At 40.1% G+C, this 19,419-nt stretch overlaps 1 protein-coding gene across 3 annotated transcripts; it reads right to left on the minus strand.

Annotated features, from left to right (window-relative positions):
* Nucleotides 1-8,528: 8,528 nt before the first annotated feature.
* On the minus strand, nucleotides 8,529-9,980 carry LOC109171048 (protein E6-like). Of its 3 annotated transcripts, none has more exons than XM_019320191.1 (2): nucleotides 9,333-9,980; nucleotides 8,529-9,248 (listed from the first exon to the last, which is right to left on the minus strand). In XM_019320191.1, the coding sequence occupies exons 1-2, from the start codon at nucleotides 9,909-9,911 to the stop codon at nucleotides 8,769-8,771; spliced, it is 1,059 nt and encodes a 352-aa protein (XP_019175736.1). In that variant the 5' UTR covers nucleotides 9,912-9,980; the 3' UTR covers nucleotides 8,529-8,768. The 3 variants fall into 3 exon arrangements, with proteins under 3 accessions (XP_019175736.1, XP_019175726.1, XP_019175728.1); XM_019320181.1 differs by having other exon boundaries at nucleotides 8,529-9,311; nucleotides 9,381-9,979; XM_019320183.1 differs by having other exon boundaries at nucleotides 8,529-9,228; nucleotides 9,313-9,979.
* Nucleotides 9,981-19,419: the final 9,439 nt, after the last annotated feature.

Raw genomic sequence — 19,419 nt, forward strand, 5'->3', positions numbered from 1 at the left:
GACATGAGATATTCCTTCAGCTCATCAAAGGCCGCTCGGCACTCTTCGTCCCAGACGAACCCATTAACCTTCCGCAATACCTTGAAGAAAGGTAGAGCGCGCTCGGCTAACTTGGAGAGGAACCGGCTGAGGGCTGCCAACCGACCGGTCAATTGCTGGACTTCCCGAACGGTGGAAGGTGGTTGCATGTCCAGAATCGCTTTTACTTTGGCCGGATTGGGCTCAATTCCTCTCTTGGTCATCATATAGCCGAGGAACTTGCCGGTCTGAACCGCGAATGTACATTTTGTCGGGTTCAGCCGCAACTGGTACTTCCTCATGATCTGGAAGCACTCCCGGAGATCCCGAGTGTGGTCGGATCGGTCCCGACTCTTGACCAGCATGTCATCGATGTAAGCTTCCATCGTTCGGCCCAATAGATCGGCAAAGAGCATATTGACCATTCTCTGGTAGGTCGCTCCTGCATTTCGGAGGCCGAACGGCATCACCCGGTAACAATACAGCCCGTCCGGGGTCACGAAGGCTGTCTTGCTCTCGTCTTCATGGTGCATCATGATCTGATGGTACCCCTTGAAGGCATCCATAAAGCTCATTAACTCGGCCCCGGCCGTCTCGTCGACCATCTGGTGAATGCTCGGTAGAGGATATGGGTCGAGCGGACAGGCCTTGTTGAGGTCCGTAAAATCAATGCACATCCTCCACGCTGGGGGCTTAGGAACAAGAACGATATTTGCCACCCACTCGGGATAGACCACCGGACGGATGTGCTCGATTGCCGCCATCTTTTTAACTTCTTCTCTGACAAACTCGCGGCGATCGGAGGAAAGGTGTCGTGTTTTCTGCACGACCGGCTTGGCTGTGGGATCGACGGCCAATTTGTGACAAATAACCGATCGATCGATCCCGGGCATGTCTTCGGGCTCCCACGCAAAGATATCAGCATACTCCCGGAGTATGGCTAAAACTTCCGCTCGAAGCTCGGGGGTGAGGGCTCGGCCAATCTTAATCTTCCTATCCGGGCGGTCCTCGGACAGGGGAACTTCTTCTATTTCTTCGGAAGGCTCAGGTTGTTCCTTCCGATCCTTAGCCTCCTCCTTGGCTATGGTGTTCACCCGGGAAGATGGACCGGAGTCGCGTCTATTAACCGCTCGGGTGTAACACTTCCGGGCGGATTGGACGTCGCCACGGACTACACCGACCCCATTGGGGGTGGGGAATTTCATGCACAGGTGGGGCATAGAAATTATCCCATCGATCTTCATAATGGCGGGTCGGCCCAAGATAATGTTGTGGACGCAATGGAGGTTGACCACACCAAATTCCAGCTCCGTTTTGATCGACTTTGGAGGTGCGCCGATCTCGACCGGGAGCGTTATTTTTCCCTCGGGGTAAATAAGAGCCCCGGTAAATCCTGACAGTGGTACACCGACCGGAGTCAGCTCCTTCCTGTCGAGGCCAAGCTTCTCAAAGACGTCCAAGTATAGGACGTTCACACTGCTGCCCGTATCAACCATAACCCTCTGGATGTCTGTCCCCTTAACGTCAATCGTGACCACGAGCGCCTCCATGCCGTGGTCACTGCTGCTAGGTTGGTCTTCGAGGGTGAAGGTTATGGGTTCCATCTTCTGCCTCTTCCTGGTCTCTCGGGAATCCACTACTGCGACCGGGCAATTTATCCTCGGTCGGGAAGCATCTTCTAGCCCACCAAAAATGACATGTATGGTAGGCTTTCCGGACGGGCGGCTGGTAGACGGAGGGTCAGGGTCCCGTCGGTCATCATGACGATCGTCCCTTCGATCATCTCTTCGGTCCTGACCTGACCGATCGGAGCGGTGATGAGAACGCCTGTGATCTCTCCGATCGGTATTCCTCTTATTGTCTTCTCTCTTCCCCACACACTTGTCCAATTTTCCCAAGTTAAGCAGATCTTCCAACAATTGGCGCAAGTGGGTACACTCCTCGGTGTCATGCCCGGCGCATCGATGGTAAGCACAATGCTTACTCTTGTCAGGGCCGTCTCGATCGGGATGGGGGAGTTTGATGAGATTGCAGGACTGGGCGTACTGCATGGCCTCCGCTGCGGATCGGTTCAAGGCCGTAAACTCGCCAGGCCTGGTGCGGGATCGGGGATTGTCATCTCCCGACCGATGTTCCGCCCGGCCGGCCGGTTTACGGGACGAAGAGCCGACCTCCTGCAAGCGCTTTACGGCGTTCGCCTCGCCGGCGTTGGCATAGTCTGTGACCCTCCGAAGGGCCTCCTCATAACTGGTCGGGGGGTGTAGGATGAAGTCTTGATACAAATGTCCCGCCCGGAGAGATATGTGAAGCATATGGGTGGCGGTCGCATCGTCCATAGGCTCGACCTCCCCGACCGCTGCCTTCCACTTGATGAGGAAATCGGTCAAGCTTTCCCCTTCTAGCTGCTTGGCCTTCTCAAGATACATGTAGGGCTTTCTCACCACTTTGGAAGTAATGAACTTCCTCACAAACTTGATCGCCAAAGTGTCAAATTTGTCGATCGAACCCGGTTGTAAGGTCCGAAACCATTCTGCTGCTCGACCGGTGAGCGTAGAGTAGAATGCCCTACACATTACGGCATCTGAAACGCCCTTCAACATCATGTTGCTGTAAAAATCATTCACATGGGCTTCAGGGTCTGCCCGTCCGTCATAACTCTTCTCTCCAGAGACCTTCAAGTCGAGCGGATAAGGCTGGGCCATTACCGCTGCTGTAAAAGGCGTCTGGTGCAGGGTCGATTGATCGACCGGGGGTGTTGCAGGGTACGCATTCCTGAGCTGCGCAACTTCCGCCTGGAGGTTATAGAGCAATCCTCGGGTTTCGTTGAGCTCGGCGGCCTGGACGGCTTGGGCTGTTTCCCGAGCGCGTCGCCGTCGGTGTGATCTCGACCCGCTATGCCCGGATGAAGCCTCCTGACTAGCGTCCTGCATGTGCACGTCTTCCGGTTGGCGATTCGGATCTTGGGGTCCCAATCTTTGCCGCATTTCCGGTCGAAGACGGTCAAAAGCTACCGCTCGGGCAACTTCTTCAGGGTCCTTCGCTCGGGCGGGAACCTCTTCTGCTTACTGGGCCTGCCGTGGTGCCTCCATCGCGACAGCACCCCCCGACCCCAACCGCGAACGAGCCGAGCGTCGAGCCCGGGAAGTGGGCTGATGCTGCGGCTCTACCTGAGCGGCCGGGTATACTGGAGGGGCGGCGGCTGGAGCCGTGTACGCAGGCGTGAACGGTGGGTAACCAACCGGAGGAGTATAGTACATCGGTTGGCCTGGCCAATACCCATATGGTTGAGGTGGGACCGGGTACGGATACTGACCGGGATACATCATCGGTTGCGGGTATTGGTGACCGGGCGTCTGAAATCCCGGTTGTATGTAGTTCACCGGCTGTTGGGCGGCCGGGTATGTGTTTGATGGATGCGGTGACGAGAGGTTGAGGTTTAGATCGACCGTCTGACCTTGCTGTTGGGTAGCGTGATGGTCAGATGAGCTCGCCGCATCTGCTTGGTCGTCAGCGAAGTTGTTGTATGCCCACGGATACATTGTTGCAAAGAGACCGAGTGCTCGTCAAGACGTTGCTTTGTTGCACGGGTCCCCACGGACGGCGCCAAAATGATACTGCTAATTATACGTAAGCAATATGAAATAACTCGAGACCAATTAAAGCAAGTAAATGTCTTTATTGATCACGGTAGAGGCCCTAAGTACAATCTACTTGGTTGCTCTGAGTACCGACTGACTGCGGTCGGGATTCTCTAACAACAACCTATCGATCGTCCAAAAGTCCCCTACACTGTGGCTACTGTGGGTATTTATAGCCGCCATGCCGGAGACAAGAATCCGGTCGTTCGGCATGTTCTCCACGTAGCCTCCACGTGTCATCCTCCCGGGTGCCCTGCCTGTCGTCGTAGAGAGCCGCCACGTGTCCTTTATCAGCTCTCTCGCCAAAGGGCTACCGCTCGGTGGTCGACACTGCCGCTCGGGCACCTCCCGGTCGGACACCGACCGGGTTCTCTACAAGGAGCCCGACCTGTTACCTGCAAAGACAAAGAGAAAAAGACGAAGGTACCTCGGTCGTGGTGAAGCCATGTCGGTCGGGATATTCCCTACCACTGTGCATTATGTTAAGTGTTTATATGTGTCCTCAGCTATATAATACACAGAATTCATGTTCTTTATATCGTGTTTATGTGTGTATATTATGAACGTGAATTCTGTGTATTGAATCAAGATCCACGGTACACTGTAAACCCTGGTCCACGATATAACAATGGATATCTTTGTATATCCTCCTCTCATGGTGGAACATAAAATAGCGATAAGTGATGAGGGCAATTAGAATACTTTGAACCATTACTTAAAAAAATGTGAATAATGAAATATCAAGCACCATGCCCTTTTCAAATAACATTAATTCCCGGCCACAAACAACTTCATATATAATGGAATTTGAGGTTAACTATGTTGGACTGTCAGAACCTACATTTAGATGAATTTTGCTATCTTTGTTCTCCTCTTCTGGTTGAGCCAAAAATATCATTGAGTGTGTCAGCATATTCTCGGTTGAGCCCCTCAGCTCGCACATGAATTTCTTAGTGCAGTTTATCTCGATCTCAGTTGTAATGTGTAGACTATTACACATGAATAGATCGAATTTACTCAATATATACTCTTAGATAGTGATTGTAGTTTTCTCTCTCCTCATCTAAAAAAGAAATATCATTAAGTAGCAACAAAAAATTAATACACTTTAAAACATGATTTAAAAAAGGTATTTAATTATAACAAAAATTTGAAACACTACGCACTTTCCAAACAACATTAGCTCTCACAATAAACAACAATCATTATTGTGTTGACCATGATCCATACAGCTGTGTGGACTATACTATCAAATAAATATTTTTAGTATATTAAAAATGTACATTGTATTCAAAAAAAGTACATTATTTTGTATAATGTACATCCAATACACGAATAATGTATTTTTAATATATTAAAAATGTAGTTTTTGTTATGGTCCATACGAGACTGTGGACCAAATAATTTGCCTGCAAACAACTCCCAGCCCCTACATGGCTACATAACAAAACGTATAATAAATAAGGTAGCTAGGTTAACTAGGTTGGACCATTATATTGATTGAGTTTTAGTATCCTTATCCTCCTCAGCTCTAACAAATTAAAACCTACCAAGACCAGCTAAGGAACTGCATGCACCTGTCAAACAGCAACTACTTGCCCTACAACATTTATTATTTTTAGCTCCAAATGGGCTATAGTACAAGGGGCAGTTATATTCTTGCATGCTCCACTGTTTTTTTTTTTTTTTTTTTTAAAAAAAAAAAAAAAATTAAGATGTGAGGTTAATTTTGTTGATACTGTAGATAGTGATCTCTCGATATACAATATTCGCATGCACCAAACTCCAACTAATCTAAAGTTAAGATACTATTGGACAATTAGACCACCCCACAAGAAGTGATTGAGTGGATGAAACATTACTCTTGTATCTAAAAGTTAAGAGTTTGATTTTTGCCAATATCTCCTAAATAGCTGTTAGGTGATTGGGTGCATTAGCTGATTGTAGAAAGATGTTTCTTTTTGAATTTTAGCGTTTTGGAGCAATAAACTATTACAAAAATCTAATTAATCAAACAATTATATTGGCTCTTTACCCAAATCAAACAGTTAATAGTGATCAAATAAGCCAAAATTGATTGATAAGCTAACTAGGTTACTAAACAAGGCCATAATTATTTACGTGAGTATTATTGATCATCAAATTTTTCATAAGGTGGATATTGTTGGACGGTTGGACCTATTTAGTCACTCAATTATTTACACGAGTATTATTGATAATCAAGTTAAATTCTTAGGAAATTTCTTTTAAGGAAAAATAATCACTCGATTATTTAGGTCAATATTATTGATCATCAATTTTTTTTTAAGGCGATGGTTTTGGTGTCTCATCAACAAAGACTCTTAAGCATGTCACATTAGTAATTCTAAACCGTTAAAGTCTTGTTAATAGGTTAAATAATCGATCAAAACCGTCAAACTGTTATTTCGTGATAAAATTAATAACCAAAACCTCATCCGATCCTCATAAACTTTTGAACGGTCCATAAAATATGCTCACGTCAATAATCGAGAAATTAAAATCGTTATTTTTTTCAAAGACATATCAATTAACTTTCTTGATCCTATCGCCTAGATATGCCATTTCTTCTAAGAGTGGTTAACCTACTCTTTTTGTAATGTACACCAATCAAACCATCCACCCCAACCCCCACACCTGAGCTTCCATAAATAAATATAGTGACAATATAATGTGCCATCCACACCTCTGCTACATTATATGGACAGTTAGTGTGTCAACCTCTAAGCCCTATATTAAGTATACCAATTAAGTTTTGTTTTAAATGATTTACTTTTTTTTTCAATGAATATCACATCAATTACCCATAACTTTTGACTTCATTTATAACTACCTACTATATATTTGAAAAAGGACTTCATCTCCTTAATGAATCATAAATGTTACAACTATTTATATTAATTATTCATAGTACTTATGTTCTCCAATTATTGACGTGAACATTTAGTAACCCTATGATTTTCCATAGATGGCACGTTTGGCCCCTTATTAACGGAGATGGTTAACCTCTGTCGTGTGTAGAGACTGTTAGTTAATATCAGAATAAAATTGTAACTTGCAATCATTAAAGTAACTATTAACAAGTTGAAGAATTCAAAATCGTCAAAATTACCACCTCAGGCCATCCACATCTTTGGATAATGCACAATTTTTAAGAAAAAAAGAGTCATGTTGGCGGAGAGAGAGGCAAGAGAGAAGATTGAGGTTTATCTGCAAGAGAAGGGATTATTGCAGAAAAGTGGGTCCCACTGAGAAAATATGCCAATGCGCCCAGCGGGCGCTCTAGCTAGGCGCGTCAGACACGCTGACAATGACCTTATTTTTTTTTTTAATCAGTTTTGTTTTTTTTTTCTCCCTCTCCCATATTCTCTTTGCTAATCACACTTACAAAAACTCTTCAAAAACCACAAAACATATCCACTATTATGGATGATCTCATAAAAAGAGGGACCAAAACTGTCACCTTGTAAAAATCAAATGGTCAATAATTGTGATACTTAAATTGTTATTTTGAATAAATACAAGGATCAAAAATACTATTTTTTAAAAATATGGATTCAAAATATTTAGTATTATAAATTGCAATATCCAATAAATTAGATATATGTGGATGGAGGACATTGTGGCAAAATTAACCAGTCTTCCATTCCCTCCAAAAAAAAAAAAAAAAAAAAAAGACAGAAAGATGAAAAAGAAAAAGAAACAAGTTTTGAACACTTTATTTTACAAAAGAAAATTGTAAAGCAAAGAAGAATATGGGGGTTGGGGGGCCACAAAGAATTTGATAATTGTCTTTCTCAATGTCCCCCTTTGGTGTCAATATTTTGGTAGAGTTGGGTCCCAAGAAAACAACACACTTGTCAATCTGTGAGCCAACAAGAACATTGTAGTAAATGCACATATATACATGCCCCAAAAATGTGTGTTCGAGTGAGTAAAGCATATATGATTCTTATTTTAGAAGGTTACGAGTTTGATTTTTGACAATATCCTTTCGCTCAAATCTATTGTATAAGATCTGAGTCTTTTAATATAGTTTATTATGTGGTTTCGATCTATTATATAAACAAGAACGATGTTTACCTAGTGTCCACTCTTAGAGTAAAAAAAATGTTATTGGATAATAAAAACAAATAGAGTAAAGAGTGAAAAATAAGTATAATGGCAATCCTAAGTTTTTATACTACTATATACACAAAATCAATATTTCACTTTTTGGTAGGTGTCTTTAAATTTATTTGATAAAGTAATAAAGCATCATAATTAGACACACTACTTTAGCAAGCACAATCTTTAATTTGGTAGATTAAAGTAAGGAATTCAAAAATATGCAAACTTAAAATAAAGAGAACATTTAGAATTACCCAAGCAAGCAATGAAAGAATTGTAAATTGAAAAATTCTTAAGGTATGTACTAATAATTAACACTGTGTTGATATATATATCCAATGAACAATTTGTCGGCCGAGGTCGAATCCCCAACCCTAAGGGTCCCTATACCTCGATCCGACAGAACATTTGGAAGGAGGTTGAATTTCCAACCCTAAGGGCCGGCCCTCTACACTTCGACCTGACAGAGCATTTGGAATTATGTAAATCACGGTGACTTGTCGGTGCACACGGGTGATTTGTCTATTTTGAGCATAATCCTCAATCCTCATACTGCCACCCCCGATATTCAAACATTGGTCTCTTCTCCCAAATACGGCCTACTGAACGATTGAGCTAAATTCATGTCATAATTATAATTATTCTCACTGTACAAGTGGATTTAATAATTATGGATATATTAGTACTAAACATGTTTTGTAACATCATCTGTCGAGTTTAATATATAGATTTGGTCTAGACCAGTTGACACAAAACCATAGTTTCATGGTCTCATTCACACACAATATAACTATAGAGACAGGAGATAATTAATAACCTATGAACAAATCTATAGCTTAATCATCATCAACATATTCACCCCTAAACAACCATAATTTAACACACAATCAAACACCCAGTCGTGTGTTTAATTTGCAGATTTTGGGACTCCGTCACATGATCATCTTTTAACTTTGTAGAAAAAAAAAAAATTGTTAAGGAATCTCAGGGAAGGTCTTCTTGGTCCTGGAACTCCTCCATATTCTGGTAGTTGTTCTCCATGAATCCATTGTTGTTGTTGTTGTTGTTGTCGAATCCTCCATTGTTGTTGAACTGGTTTCTTGAATTCTCGTATGGATGTCTGGCGTACTTCTCTGTGTTGACATCATAGTAATACCTCCCATTTTCCATGAATCTTGTGTCGCTCATCCCTTGCTGCTCAAACCTGTTTGCAGCGCCGCCGTTGTTGTAGTTGTAGCGGTTGCCGCCGCCGCCGCCGGTGGTGGTGGTGGGGAAGGTTTCTTCTCGGTTGTTGGTGTAGTAGTAGTTGTTGTTGTTGTCAGTGTTGAAGCCACTCTGCGTGAATTTATCTTCGGGAAAGTTTGATTCTTGGTGGTTGTTGTTGTAGTAGTTGTTGCCGGCGCCGCCGTTGTAACGGCGGTTGTCGGTGGTGAACTCGTTTTCCGTGAATCTTGTGTCGTCGGGGATGGTTGATTCTCTTGATCTGCCGCCGCCGTTGTGATAGTAGTACTGGCGGGTATCGGCGGCCATGAATCTTGTGTCGTCGGGCATTCTTGATTCTCCGGCGCCGTTGTAAAAACCCCGGCGGTTATCGGCGGCGGAGGTGGTGAACTCCTTGTCGTCCATGAACCTGGTGTCCTCGGGCATTCTCGATTCCCCGCCGCCGTTGTAGTACTCACCTCCGCCTCCGCCGGCGCCGGCGAACTCCTTGCCGCCGTTGTAGAACCGGCGGTTGTCGTTGTCGGCGGCGGCGGCCATGAACTTAGCGTCATCATTATTGTTGTCCTCCGGGACAGTTACATAGGCAACGGGGTTATAGTTCTTGGGAAGGTATTTCTTGTAAGGAACTTCCTCCGCCTCTGCATGGTTGTTGACGGCGGTGGCGGACGGAGGAAGCTGGCCGGATTCATGGCCGTAGAGGCCATAGCCGCTGGTTTCATTCTCCGGGATGAAATTTGGTTCTTTCTGCAGAGGAACCACAGTTGCAGATTGCTCTTTGCTGCTGCTATTGTTGTTGTTGTTGCTAGGGATTTTGTTGAAGAATTGGCTGTCTCTTGCTTGAAGAATTTGCAGGGAGGATAAGAGAGTGAGGAGGAAGAAGATGAAGATTTGGTTGGGGGAAGCCATGGAAGGAGGAGGAGAGAGAGAGAGGTTGTTGTATAGTGAAGTGTTGTGAAGTAATAAATCTTTCCACCTTTATATAGAGCTATACATATACTACTATAGTCTCTCTCTCTCTATATATATTTTTTTGTATTTGTGTTGCTTTAGGTGTGGGTGAAATTAAGAGACTATATTTAGTGGTCTATTACTTATAAAGTAATTGTACATTACTATATGGTTATTTCTTTAAAAAAGAATTAATTATTATTGTAGTGTGTAACATCAAATTGTACCTTACCAAATTTTTTGTTAATAATTTTGGGAAGACTACATGAAAAAGGAGAGTATTAAGAACGGTATATTGTAAACTAAGTTATCATATTTCTATCTTTATGTTCTTTGTTTATGTTTATGTTGCGCAAATTATGTTGTGGACTCGTGTCCACAATGCATTATGCACACAAGTCCAAAACGACGTCGTTTTTAGGAAAAATGCGGCATTTTAGTTTTTAAAAAAATTGACTTTTTCTCGTCGTTAACGGCGTTATTTGTTTGTGGAGTTATGAATGTATAGTTATGAAATTATGAATGTACCGTTATGGAATTATGAATGTAAGTTATGAAATTATGAACACAGAGCTCTGACATTATGAACTTACAATTATGAACATACTGTGATAAAAATATGAACATAGAGCTCTAAAATTGTGAACATAGAGCTTCGAAAATTATGAATGTACAGTTATAGAATTATGAATGTACAGTTATGGAATTATGAGCACAGGGCTCTGACATTATAAACTTACAATATAAACATATAGTGATAAAATTATGAACATAGAGCTCTAAAAATGTGAACATAGAGCTTCGAAAATTATGAATTTATAGTTATTGAATTATGAATGTATAGTTACGGAATTATGAATGTACAATTATGGAAGTATGAATGTACAGTTATGGAATTATGAGCACAGAGCTTTGACATTATGAACTTACAATTATGAACATATAGTGATAAAATTATGAACATATACTCCTATAACGAAGCGGTCTGAAATTATTTTTTAAAAAAAAAAAAAAGGGGGGGGGGGGGGGGGGGGGGAGGGGGGGAAGATAACGGTGCCACTAACGGCACCGTTACCGTGTCCACAATACATGCTGGACACGGGTCCATAGCATAACGATTGTTTATGTTGGGCGTCGGCCGGGTTGGTTGAGTTCATGCCTCTGCTCGATTTAAGATGATTCGAGACGTAGCGTTGTAATTTACCAGAGAGGGATGTGGTTAAATGGTTAATGTTCACATACTTATCACCAATTGATTTTAAGTAGGATATGACAGCCAGATAGCCCAAAAACTACGTGGTTAAGTGTACTTGACTTACAATAGTCACAGGATGAGGCGAAGGCTAAGGACCGAGTCAACTGAGCTTGGTTTTTAAAAGTTGTGACAGCAGGTGCTGAAGGATTGTTGGGCGTCGACCGAGTTTGCTAAATTTAGGCTCTACTCGATTCGAGACGTAGCGGTGTTGTGACTTACTATGGGGGAATATACTAATTAAATAGTTAATGTTCATCTATTTATCACTTATTGATTTTAATTTAATTAGGATATGACAACCAAATAGTTAAAGAACTCTGTACTTAAGCGTGGATGGCTAATATCCATCAATTTATGTGTTATTATATGACTGAAAACTAAAATGATGTCTTACAATTAAGAATGCGCATTTGAAAGGATGGCGAAGTGTGTTTAGAGTGATATGTCTGCTCTAATTATAGTTTTAATTTTCCCCCATCTAGCAAAATAGTGTTGGAGCAATCCAATGCCCTACCGAAGTTTTGGGGTCTAATGAGAGCTATTTCAACTTCATTCGTTACTATTCAAACCACTCTAATTTTTTTTTACCATTCTCCAAACAATAGTTTAAAATGAATATAGAATAAGAAATTTCTATAGTGTCAATTGATTGAAGTAGTGGACCCTTAAAGAAAAAAGGCTTAATGAATTTCAAACGGCTACGCTAGCTAGGTCGCTAGCTATACCTCATTAAGATCATATTGACATACGGGAAAAAATGAGAGCAGATCCCATTGAAAACAAGAGTGAGGTACAATAAGGCTATGCCATTTACGTTTTTTGCACTTCTCATGGAGCCATACGTGAAGATTACCGTTCATATAAGCAAGTATCATCAACACGGAATAACTCCAGTATAATTGGTTTGACAATCAAATTTTCTTGTAAAAAGTAACATGATATCACGGGACTATCTAATTCACGTTAGGAAATGATCAAAGAAGTTTCCCAAGGGATCGGATATGATATCAATTCCAAGCAAAGGGAATGAAAGGCTCTTGTGTTGGAAGGATGTTTCCTAGGCACTTGAACATCACTTGTCTTTTCCTCAATCTCTTCATAATTTCTTAATGCCTAGGGCTAGGAGAAGGCCATCCCCAACATTTGAGGTCCATCATAGAAAAAGAACAACATTATACGGCTTTAATTATACTTTGTCCTTAAGTTTGGTCATCCACTTTCCTGCCATATACCAATAATCTCTCTATTTTTCTATTAGTGCAGCAGTAGATTGTGGAGATGCCTATGAGATCAAGTGGGGTGTGGGGTACTCCAAATTATGACATTTGTTGAGTGCTCTCATTGCATGCCTCCAAAAAAAAAAAAAAAAAAAAAAAAAAAAAAAAAAAACTCTAATTTTAGAGCTACAAGCAAAAACCCCCTTTTTTTTCCCCACTTCTTGTATTGTTGTATCACAATCTTGCCATAGACAAAATCAATGCTTCAATTATGATATATACAATTCACATGCATCAAACTTTTTAAAAAAATGGGAATCAAAACTATTTTTGATGTTATAGGAAAGACAATGGGTTAGGTAATATCGAGGACTTGACCTTCCTTTTATTCGGGTGGACAAAATAATTTATGTCACTAATTTGGATAGTAATGATGGGAAGTCTAATAGCTGATATATATAGTTTAAACTTTAAAGTATATTAAGCAAGTTTAGGGTATCTTGCGGTGATATCAAACTGGCTTGGAACATGTCTGAGTAATATTTATTTAGGTTGGGTAATTCTAAATGAATTTGAATTTGGATTCAAGAATGGCTAAACGAGTGTAACCTTATCCATTGTCATCCCTATATATGAGGGTTCATTGTGCAATTCGCTAACAAATTATACCTCTTTATCGGTTGTAGACTTAGATTCGAATCTTATCACTCTCATTCTCAAACATATATATTGAAGAAAAAAAACAATTAAATAACAATAATAATGAATTTTAAATAGGATAGCCCCACATGTATCAATTGTGTATAAACTATGATTTACATTGATATCATTATATATTATTCCTTTGAAATAACAATAGTTGAATGTTGGTGGAATTCTCTTCATCAAAACTCTGCATGCCTATTTTGATGACCCCACAAACCTCATAATTGATTTTATTCCAATCCACCCAAAGTTTAATCTTCTCTTGATTATATTGGCTATAATATGAAATACTTACTTTTTTGTTGATTGGTACGTGGAGAATAACAAATCTTCTATTGTCAATAGTCAATACTTGAACTCTTGCCTGCAAAACTTAAGGCAAAATTCATGACCACACGCGTTAAAAACTTATTAATGGTAAAAAATTATGATGGTGTAAAAGAATGGGATGTGTTTAAAAAAAAAAAAAAACATAGAAAATTGTATTACGCCCACCTAAGAATACTTACAAGATATTTTTTTTTTATCACTTTTTTTACATTTACTCCCCTTTTTACCCCAACTTTCCAAAAACTAAGAGCAAGATTATTGGTTTGAGATTTTTGTCCAAATATGATAGAAGAGAGAAAAATAATAATTAAAAAAAAAATAAGCAAAAAAACAGGCGTTTGCCGTGCACGCACCCGCTGGATAGCGTTGATGCCCGTAACACACAACAAAACCATTATTTTTTTTTTTAAGTTTCCCAAAAAATCCCAATAAAAAACTCAATTAGCAATAAAATTCCCATCTCTCCTCTCCTTTGCCTTAGACCTAAGAAAAAACCCAACAAAAGTTAAACCAATGGTGATGCTCTATGGGCAAATGACAGTTAGTTGAATTGGCTTTAAGAATACATATATACACCACAACCCCATTTAATTAGTTTCCTCTTTTTATATATATACTGTAATATTTTCAGCTTTATCTACCCAACAACTTGTATTATTCAATTCATGGATGTTTACTATATATATATTATAATGTATTGATAGGTGCCACACAAACACTTGATCACACACACTCTGAATTTATGATAAGAGCTATATAGATGTGCTCCAGAGTCCAGGCCACCATTTCTCTGTGCTGCATCATAAATAATCTGTCTGGGCAATATAATGTACTATACACAACTTAGTTGAGAAGTAGGTGAAGCACATTAAATGGCCTGGATAATGGTGTAGTGTATGTGTAATTGTTGAGAGATAGATTTTGGTAGTAAGAAGCTAGTAAATGGTTCAAATGTGGCAAAAAGTGGAATTATACAGTGAATTATTGAAGCCATTATTTCTTCCATGATCTAATTTTGTATGGGAACCCCCACCATGCATGTTGCTATCCATAAGATTATTAAAGATCAAAAAACTAACTTAAAAAGTAAAAATATATGGTTTGACTGATGGTTGGGTTGAAGAAGAGATGGGTGCAGAGGTAGGGGCTCACTTTTGGTGAAACAAGCCATGTCTAGCTTGAAGGCTTAAATTAGTCCACCTACTTTTATTTACTAGTTAAAGCTCAAACTTCATGAATATAATGGCTTTTGAGGTGGGGTGGCCAGGTATGTAGAAATTGGACATAATATAAATTTTTCATCAATAGGAGGGTAGAAATTAAATTCAACAAAACGCGTCTCTTCTCATCATAGAAACCTTAGAAATTAATGACATCCACTAAAATATTCAAAGTTCACTTAGCAATGAATCAACACACATTCAGCCCTAGCTTGGTCATGATCAAATGAGATATGATATTAGCAAGATAATTTCCTTCCTAACTCAATAGTTCCTTGCATGCATCTGAGAGATTTCACAATGACTCCTCTAGGAGGCATGGGATAAATTTTAAGTAATGCTGATGGGATATATTGGAAATGGATTCAGAGCAAACCGACCAGGTGAAGCAGAGCAAGATGGGTCCGTTTGGACCCGAGGCCTCGGGGTGGAGTCTCACGTTTATTTGACCCTAGGCTGCCTAGGCAGAGTCCGTGCTCGACCCAGAAGGCCTCTGCCGTTGGTTCCAGATGGGGGCCTGGCCACGAGGTTGTGCGTGGTCCAAGTAGTTGCAACCAATCCCTCCTTTATAGGGGAGCGGTTAGGAGGCTCGGTAGTATAAATATCCATGTAGTTGTCTTGTTAAGACATCATCATCATTATCATCTAATCCCTTTTCTCTGATCTTGTAATAGCATTACAAAAACACTAATACAACATTTGTCTATGTGACATACATTTCTTGTCTTTATCACTTGCCATTTACCGTATTATCCTTGTTCTTTAATTAATTGGGTTATTTGGTACTGGCCACCCGAATCAATATAATCCATCAAATGCAACTTACATTAAAAAAAAAAAAAAATTATACAATTTGTTGCTATCCATTTCATATATTTGACGAGTAGAAAATGAATATATATTAGTCATACCACACATATCATAAGTCAGACAAAAATTTGGTAACAACACATTGTTCACCTGATTAATAGAAATAGTATATGCCTTCAAAGCACAACTCAATTGACAACCAATCCAAAGTAAAGAGGTTAATAGTCTTCTTTAATTTCTTGAGTGTCAGTTGCAATATACGAGTTTGAATTTTACCAATAAAGTGATATGAATTTGTCATGTTACACACTTGTATACAATTGCTTTGGAGAACCTTAGGCCATAAATATATAATGTTGCAAACCTTTTAATTGAAGTTAGCGGAGAGATTATGGCCAAAATCTCTGGGGACAAAAAGCAGAAAGTAGGATAGTTGCTTCACTAAAGTCGTGGCATAGAGTTCTACTACATAGACTCCCAAAATTCCACTCCTTCATTTATATTCTCTGAGGTGGCAAATCATGATTGGTTATTTTCATCATGTGGGCCCACAGAAAAGTGTCAACATCAAGAGCATGTGAGAGGGAGTACAATTTGGGAGTTTAAAATGGAAGTACACCAAGTATTTTCCGGGTAGCATATGTATGCATTTGTCAACCATAGTGCCATGTCTGTTTGACTAGTCAAAACTTTACAAACTTCTCCCAAAAGGTTGAATACTTCCAACTCGACAGAGCATTTGAGAGAATGTAAATCACGGTGACTCAAATGCTGATGCGCACAAGAGATTTGTCCGCTTTGGGCATAATCCCCACATTGCCAAGGTTCGAACTTTGGTCACTTCTTCCAAATATTGTCTACTGAACCAGTGAGTTAAGCCCGTGTGGACAAAAAAAAATTAATAATAATTGTCACTAGGGTGCGTTTGCTTAAAGATTTCGTGGTAAAAATTAAATTCATGACTTTTATATACAAGAGTTCTCCAACTATTCACTGGGAATATATTTTGTGGCTCAAATAATTTGTTCTAAATTTGTCAATTTATCTAGTATTTTATTTTTGGATAGATTAGACATATGATCGGATTAACTAATCACCAAATCACACTTGATTTCGGTCATTTTGTTGGGAGAATTGTCCCTTAATGGGGACACGGGGTCCGACCAGGGCTAAATTGGACGTATTGTCCCTTGATGATGTATAATCAATACTTAACTCGATGTTTTGCTCCTTGATAGAGTCCAATTGAGACTTGATTGAACACTTGAATTAGTCTCATCATCTTGCACTCAACCAAGACTTGAATGACCATCTAGATTAATTTCACCTAGAGGTGTAAACGAGCCGAGCTTAGTTCAAGCTCGGGTTGGCTCGAACTCAAGCTCGATAAATAATAGGTAGGTTCGAACTCAAAAAAATTAAAGCTAGAGTTCGACTCGCTTATGAAACGAGCCGGCTCGAGCTCAAAATTGACTAAACCTGAGTTGAGCTTTGACCTACAAGCCGCTCGGCTATAATTGTGTGTGTGTGTGTGTGTATATATATATATATATATATATATATATATCTTGCGAGCGGCTCGACGAACCATGAGTCTATAACATTTGAACTCGAACTCGGCTCAATTACAAAACGAGTCGATTCGAACTCGATCCGAGTTTTGACCGAGCGACTCGCAAGCCGCTCAACTCATTTACATCTCTAGTTTCACCTCACATCCAACTAAAACTCAATTGAATGTCTTAATTAGTCTCATCTTGCACCACACCCTCAAAAAAAAACCTTAATTGACCGCTTGAATTAATCTCCCCTTGCAAATATATACTAAACAAAACTATTCCAAATGAGATGAATAAGTATCACAAACCACCCTTCACATTCATTGACTACTCATACTCATAATTAATCAACTAATTATGAATTAATTATTTTTTATTTTTTGAATATTACTGGTTCTATTACAATGCAGTATCTAGCCAATATCGCTTCCACTGAATCTCAATCTCACAACCTCCCATTTAAGAGAGTTAACTTGGTGCTATTGGACTACGGGTTTATAAAACCTAGTTAATCAACTAAATAAATTATAAAAAGGCAAACAATAACAAAAGATAAAGGAATATAGGTAGGGTTGGGACATTGGATGAAGTTAAACAAAAGCAAAAAGACAATTAAAGGTTTCCAAACTCACATATGTATAGAAAATGTATAATTAACTTGATTTTAATCACATTATTAAAAGTATGAAATTCTCACAATTCCAGTTATGAACAGAGTGAAATCAAATTAGTTCAAGGGTCATCTGGATAAGGATTCCACAAGAAAACCGACAAAAGCAGAAGATTAGGAACGAGGATTGGGATGAGAGGATGAACGTTACTCACAAGCGGTTTTCTCCGCAGGCGTCGCCGCACGTAGAGTCTCTTCTCTTCGTCGCCCCACTCGGCTTCCGGCACGCCCTTGGCGAGGACCACCGCCGGCGGCTGATGGTACGGGCATTTGGACCTCCAGGAAGTCTCCGGCAGGCCGAATCTGGACAGGCGTTTCAGGAAGAGAGAGATCGCCCATTTGTGGAGGAGGGGTTTGGGGCAGAGGAGCGGTGGATAGTGCCAGTTGAGGTAGCAGGGGATTTGGGTGGAGATTAAGAACTGTGAGTGGAGTGGGGGTGTGGGTTCAGGGTTTGTTAGGATGTGGGTTAGGGCATGGAGTCTTTGCTGCCATGTTGCCTCTTCCATGTTTGTTGTTTTGTCGCTGAGAGAACAGAAAGAGAGTGGTAAACAAAGCTCCTCAAAGTTATTTGAGAAACTAAATCTAATCGAGACTCAGTTAAATTAGTCTTATCTGGCAATAAACTTGGACTATGTATGAAATTAGGTTCAAATTCATGTATATAACATTCTTGATAGAGTTGTTTCGAAGAGAATCTTGATCTGAGACTCGATTGAATTAGTCTTATCTTGACACTCGATCTACCTAGATTAAGAACAAGGTTGGGTTCGAATTCATGTATAGATAATAGTAACACTCTTAAGAGAGCTACTTCGAACAAAATATTGATCGAGACTTAATTTGATTAATCGTATCTGACACTCTACTAGGATTAAGAACAAAGTTGGGTTCAAATTCATGTATACGTAATAATAACATTATTGAGAGTGTTGTTTCAAACAGAATTTTGATCGAGACTCAATTGAATTAGTCTTATCTAACACTCAATCTATCTAGATTAAGAACAAAGTTGACTTCAAATTCATCTAACACTCTTGAGAGAGCTATCTCGAACAAAATATTGATCGAAACTCAATTTGATTAGTCTTATCTAACACTCTACCTGGATTAAGAACAAAATTGGGTTCGAATTCATGCATACATAGTAACATTATGGGTTCAAAGAAAAAGCCCCCAAATCCTTGAAAGAACCATTTAAGAAAAGATCAAACCCTTTGCAACAATATGTGAAGTTGAGGTTGCAGAACATGTGCATATCCAACTAACTACATATACACCTAAACCTATGAACTAAAATGCTAATCATTCTTCTATGAAACAGATTTGATGAAGTACTGCCACATATAACTACTCTATAGATCCAACAATAGTGCCATTTTGCAGCTTACTAACTTCCCTTATTCTACTGGCTCAGCTTCTTCAAGACTCAACAATGGGGGAATCCCATGAAAAATTCTTCTACTAGCTCAGCACAACTTCTTCAACACTGAACCCGGTAGCATCCCATAAAGGGTAACCCACCTGCTTCCCCGATGAAACGATATGCTGAGGGGTCTGGTGTGCAGCTGAATTGGGGCAAACGAATCCACCCAATCCATGCCAAGAACCAAATCGCACATACACCCGTTCAACTCCAATAGCATCACGTCTTTCTCGAACGTTTCTTCTTGGACAGTCCATTTGAAGTTAGGGCAGATTTG

The sequence above is a fragment of the Ipomoea nil genome, unplaced genomic scaffold (assembly GCF_001879475.1).
Source record: "Ipomoea nil cultivar Tokyo-kokei standard unplaced genomic scaffold, Asagao_1.1 scaffold0317, whole genome shotgun sequence".
NCBI classification, from domain to species: Eukaryota; Viridiplantae; Streptophyta; class Magnoliopsida; order Solanales; family Convolvulaceae; genus Ipomoea; species Ipomoea nil.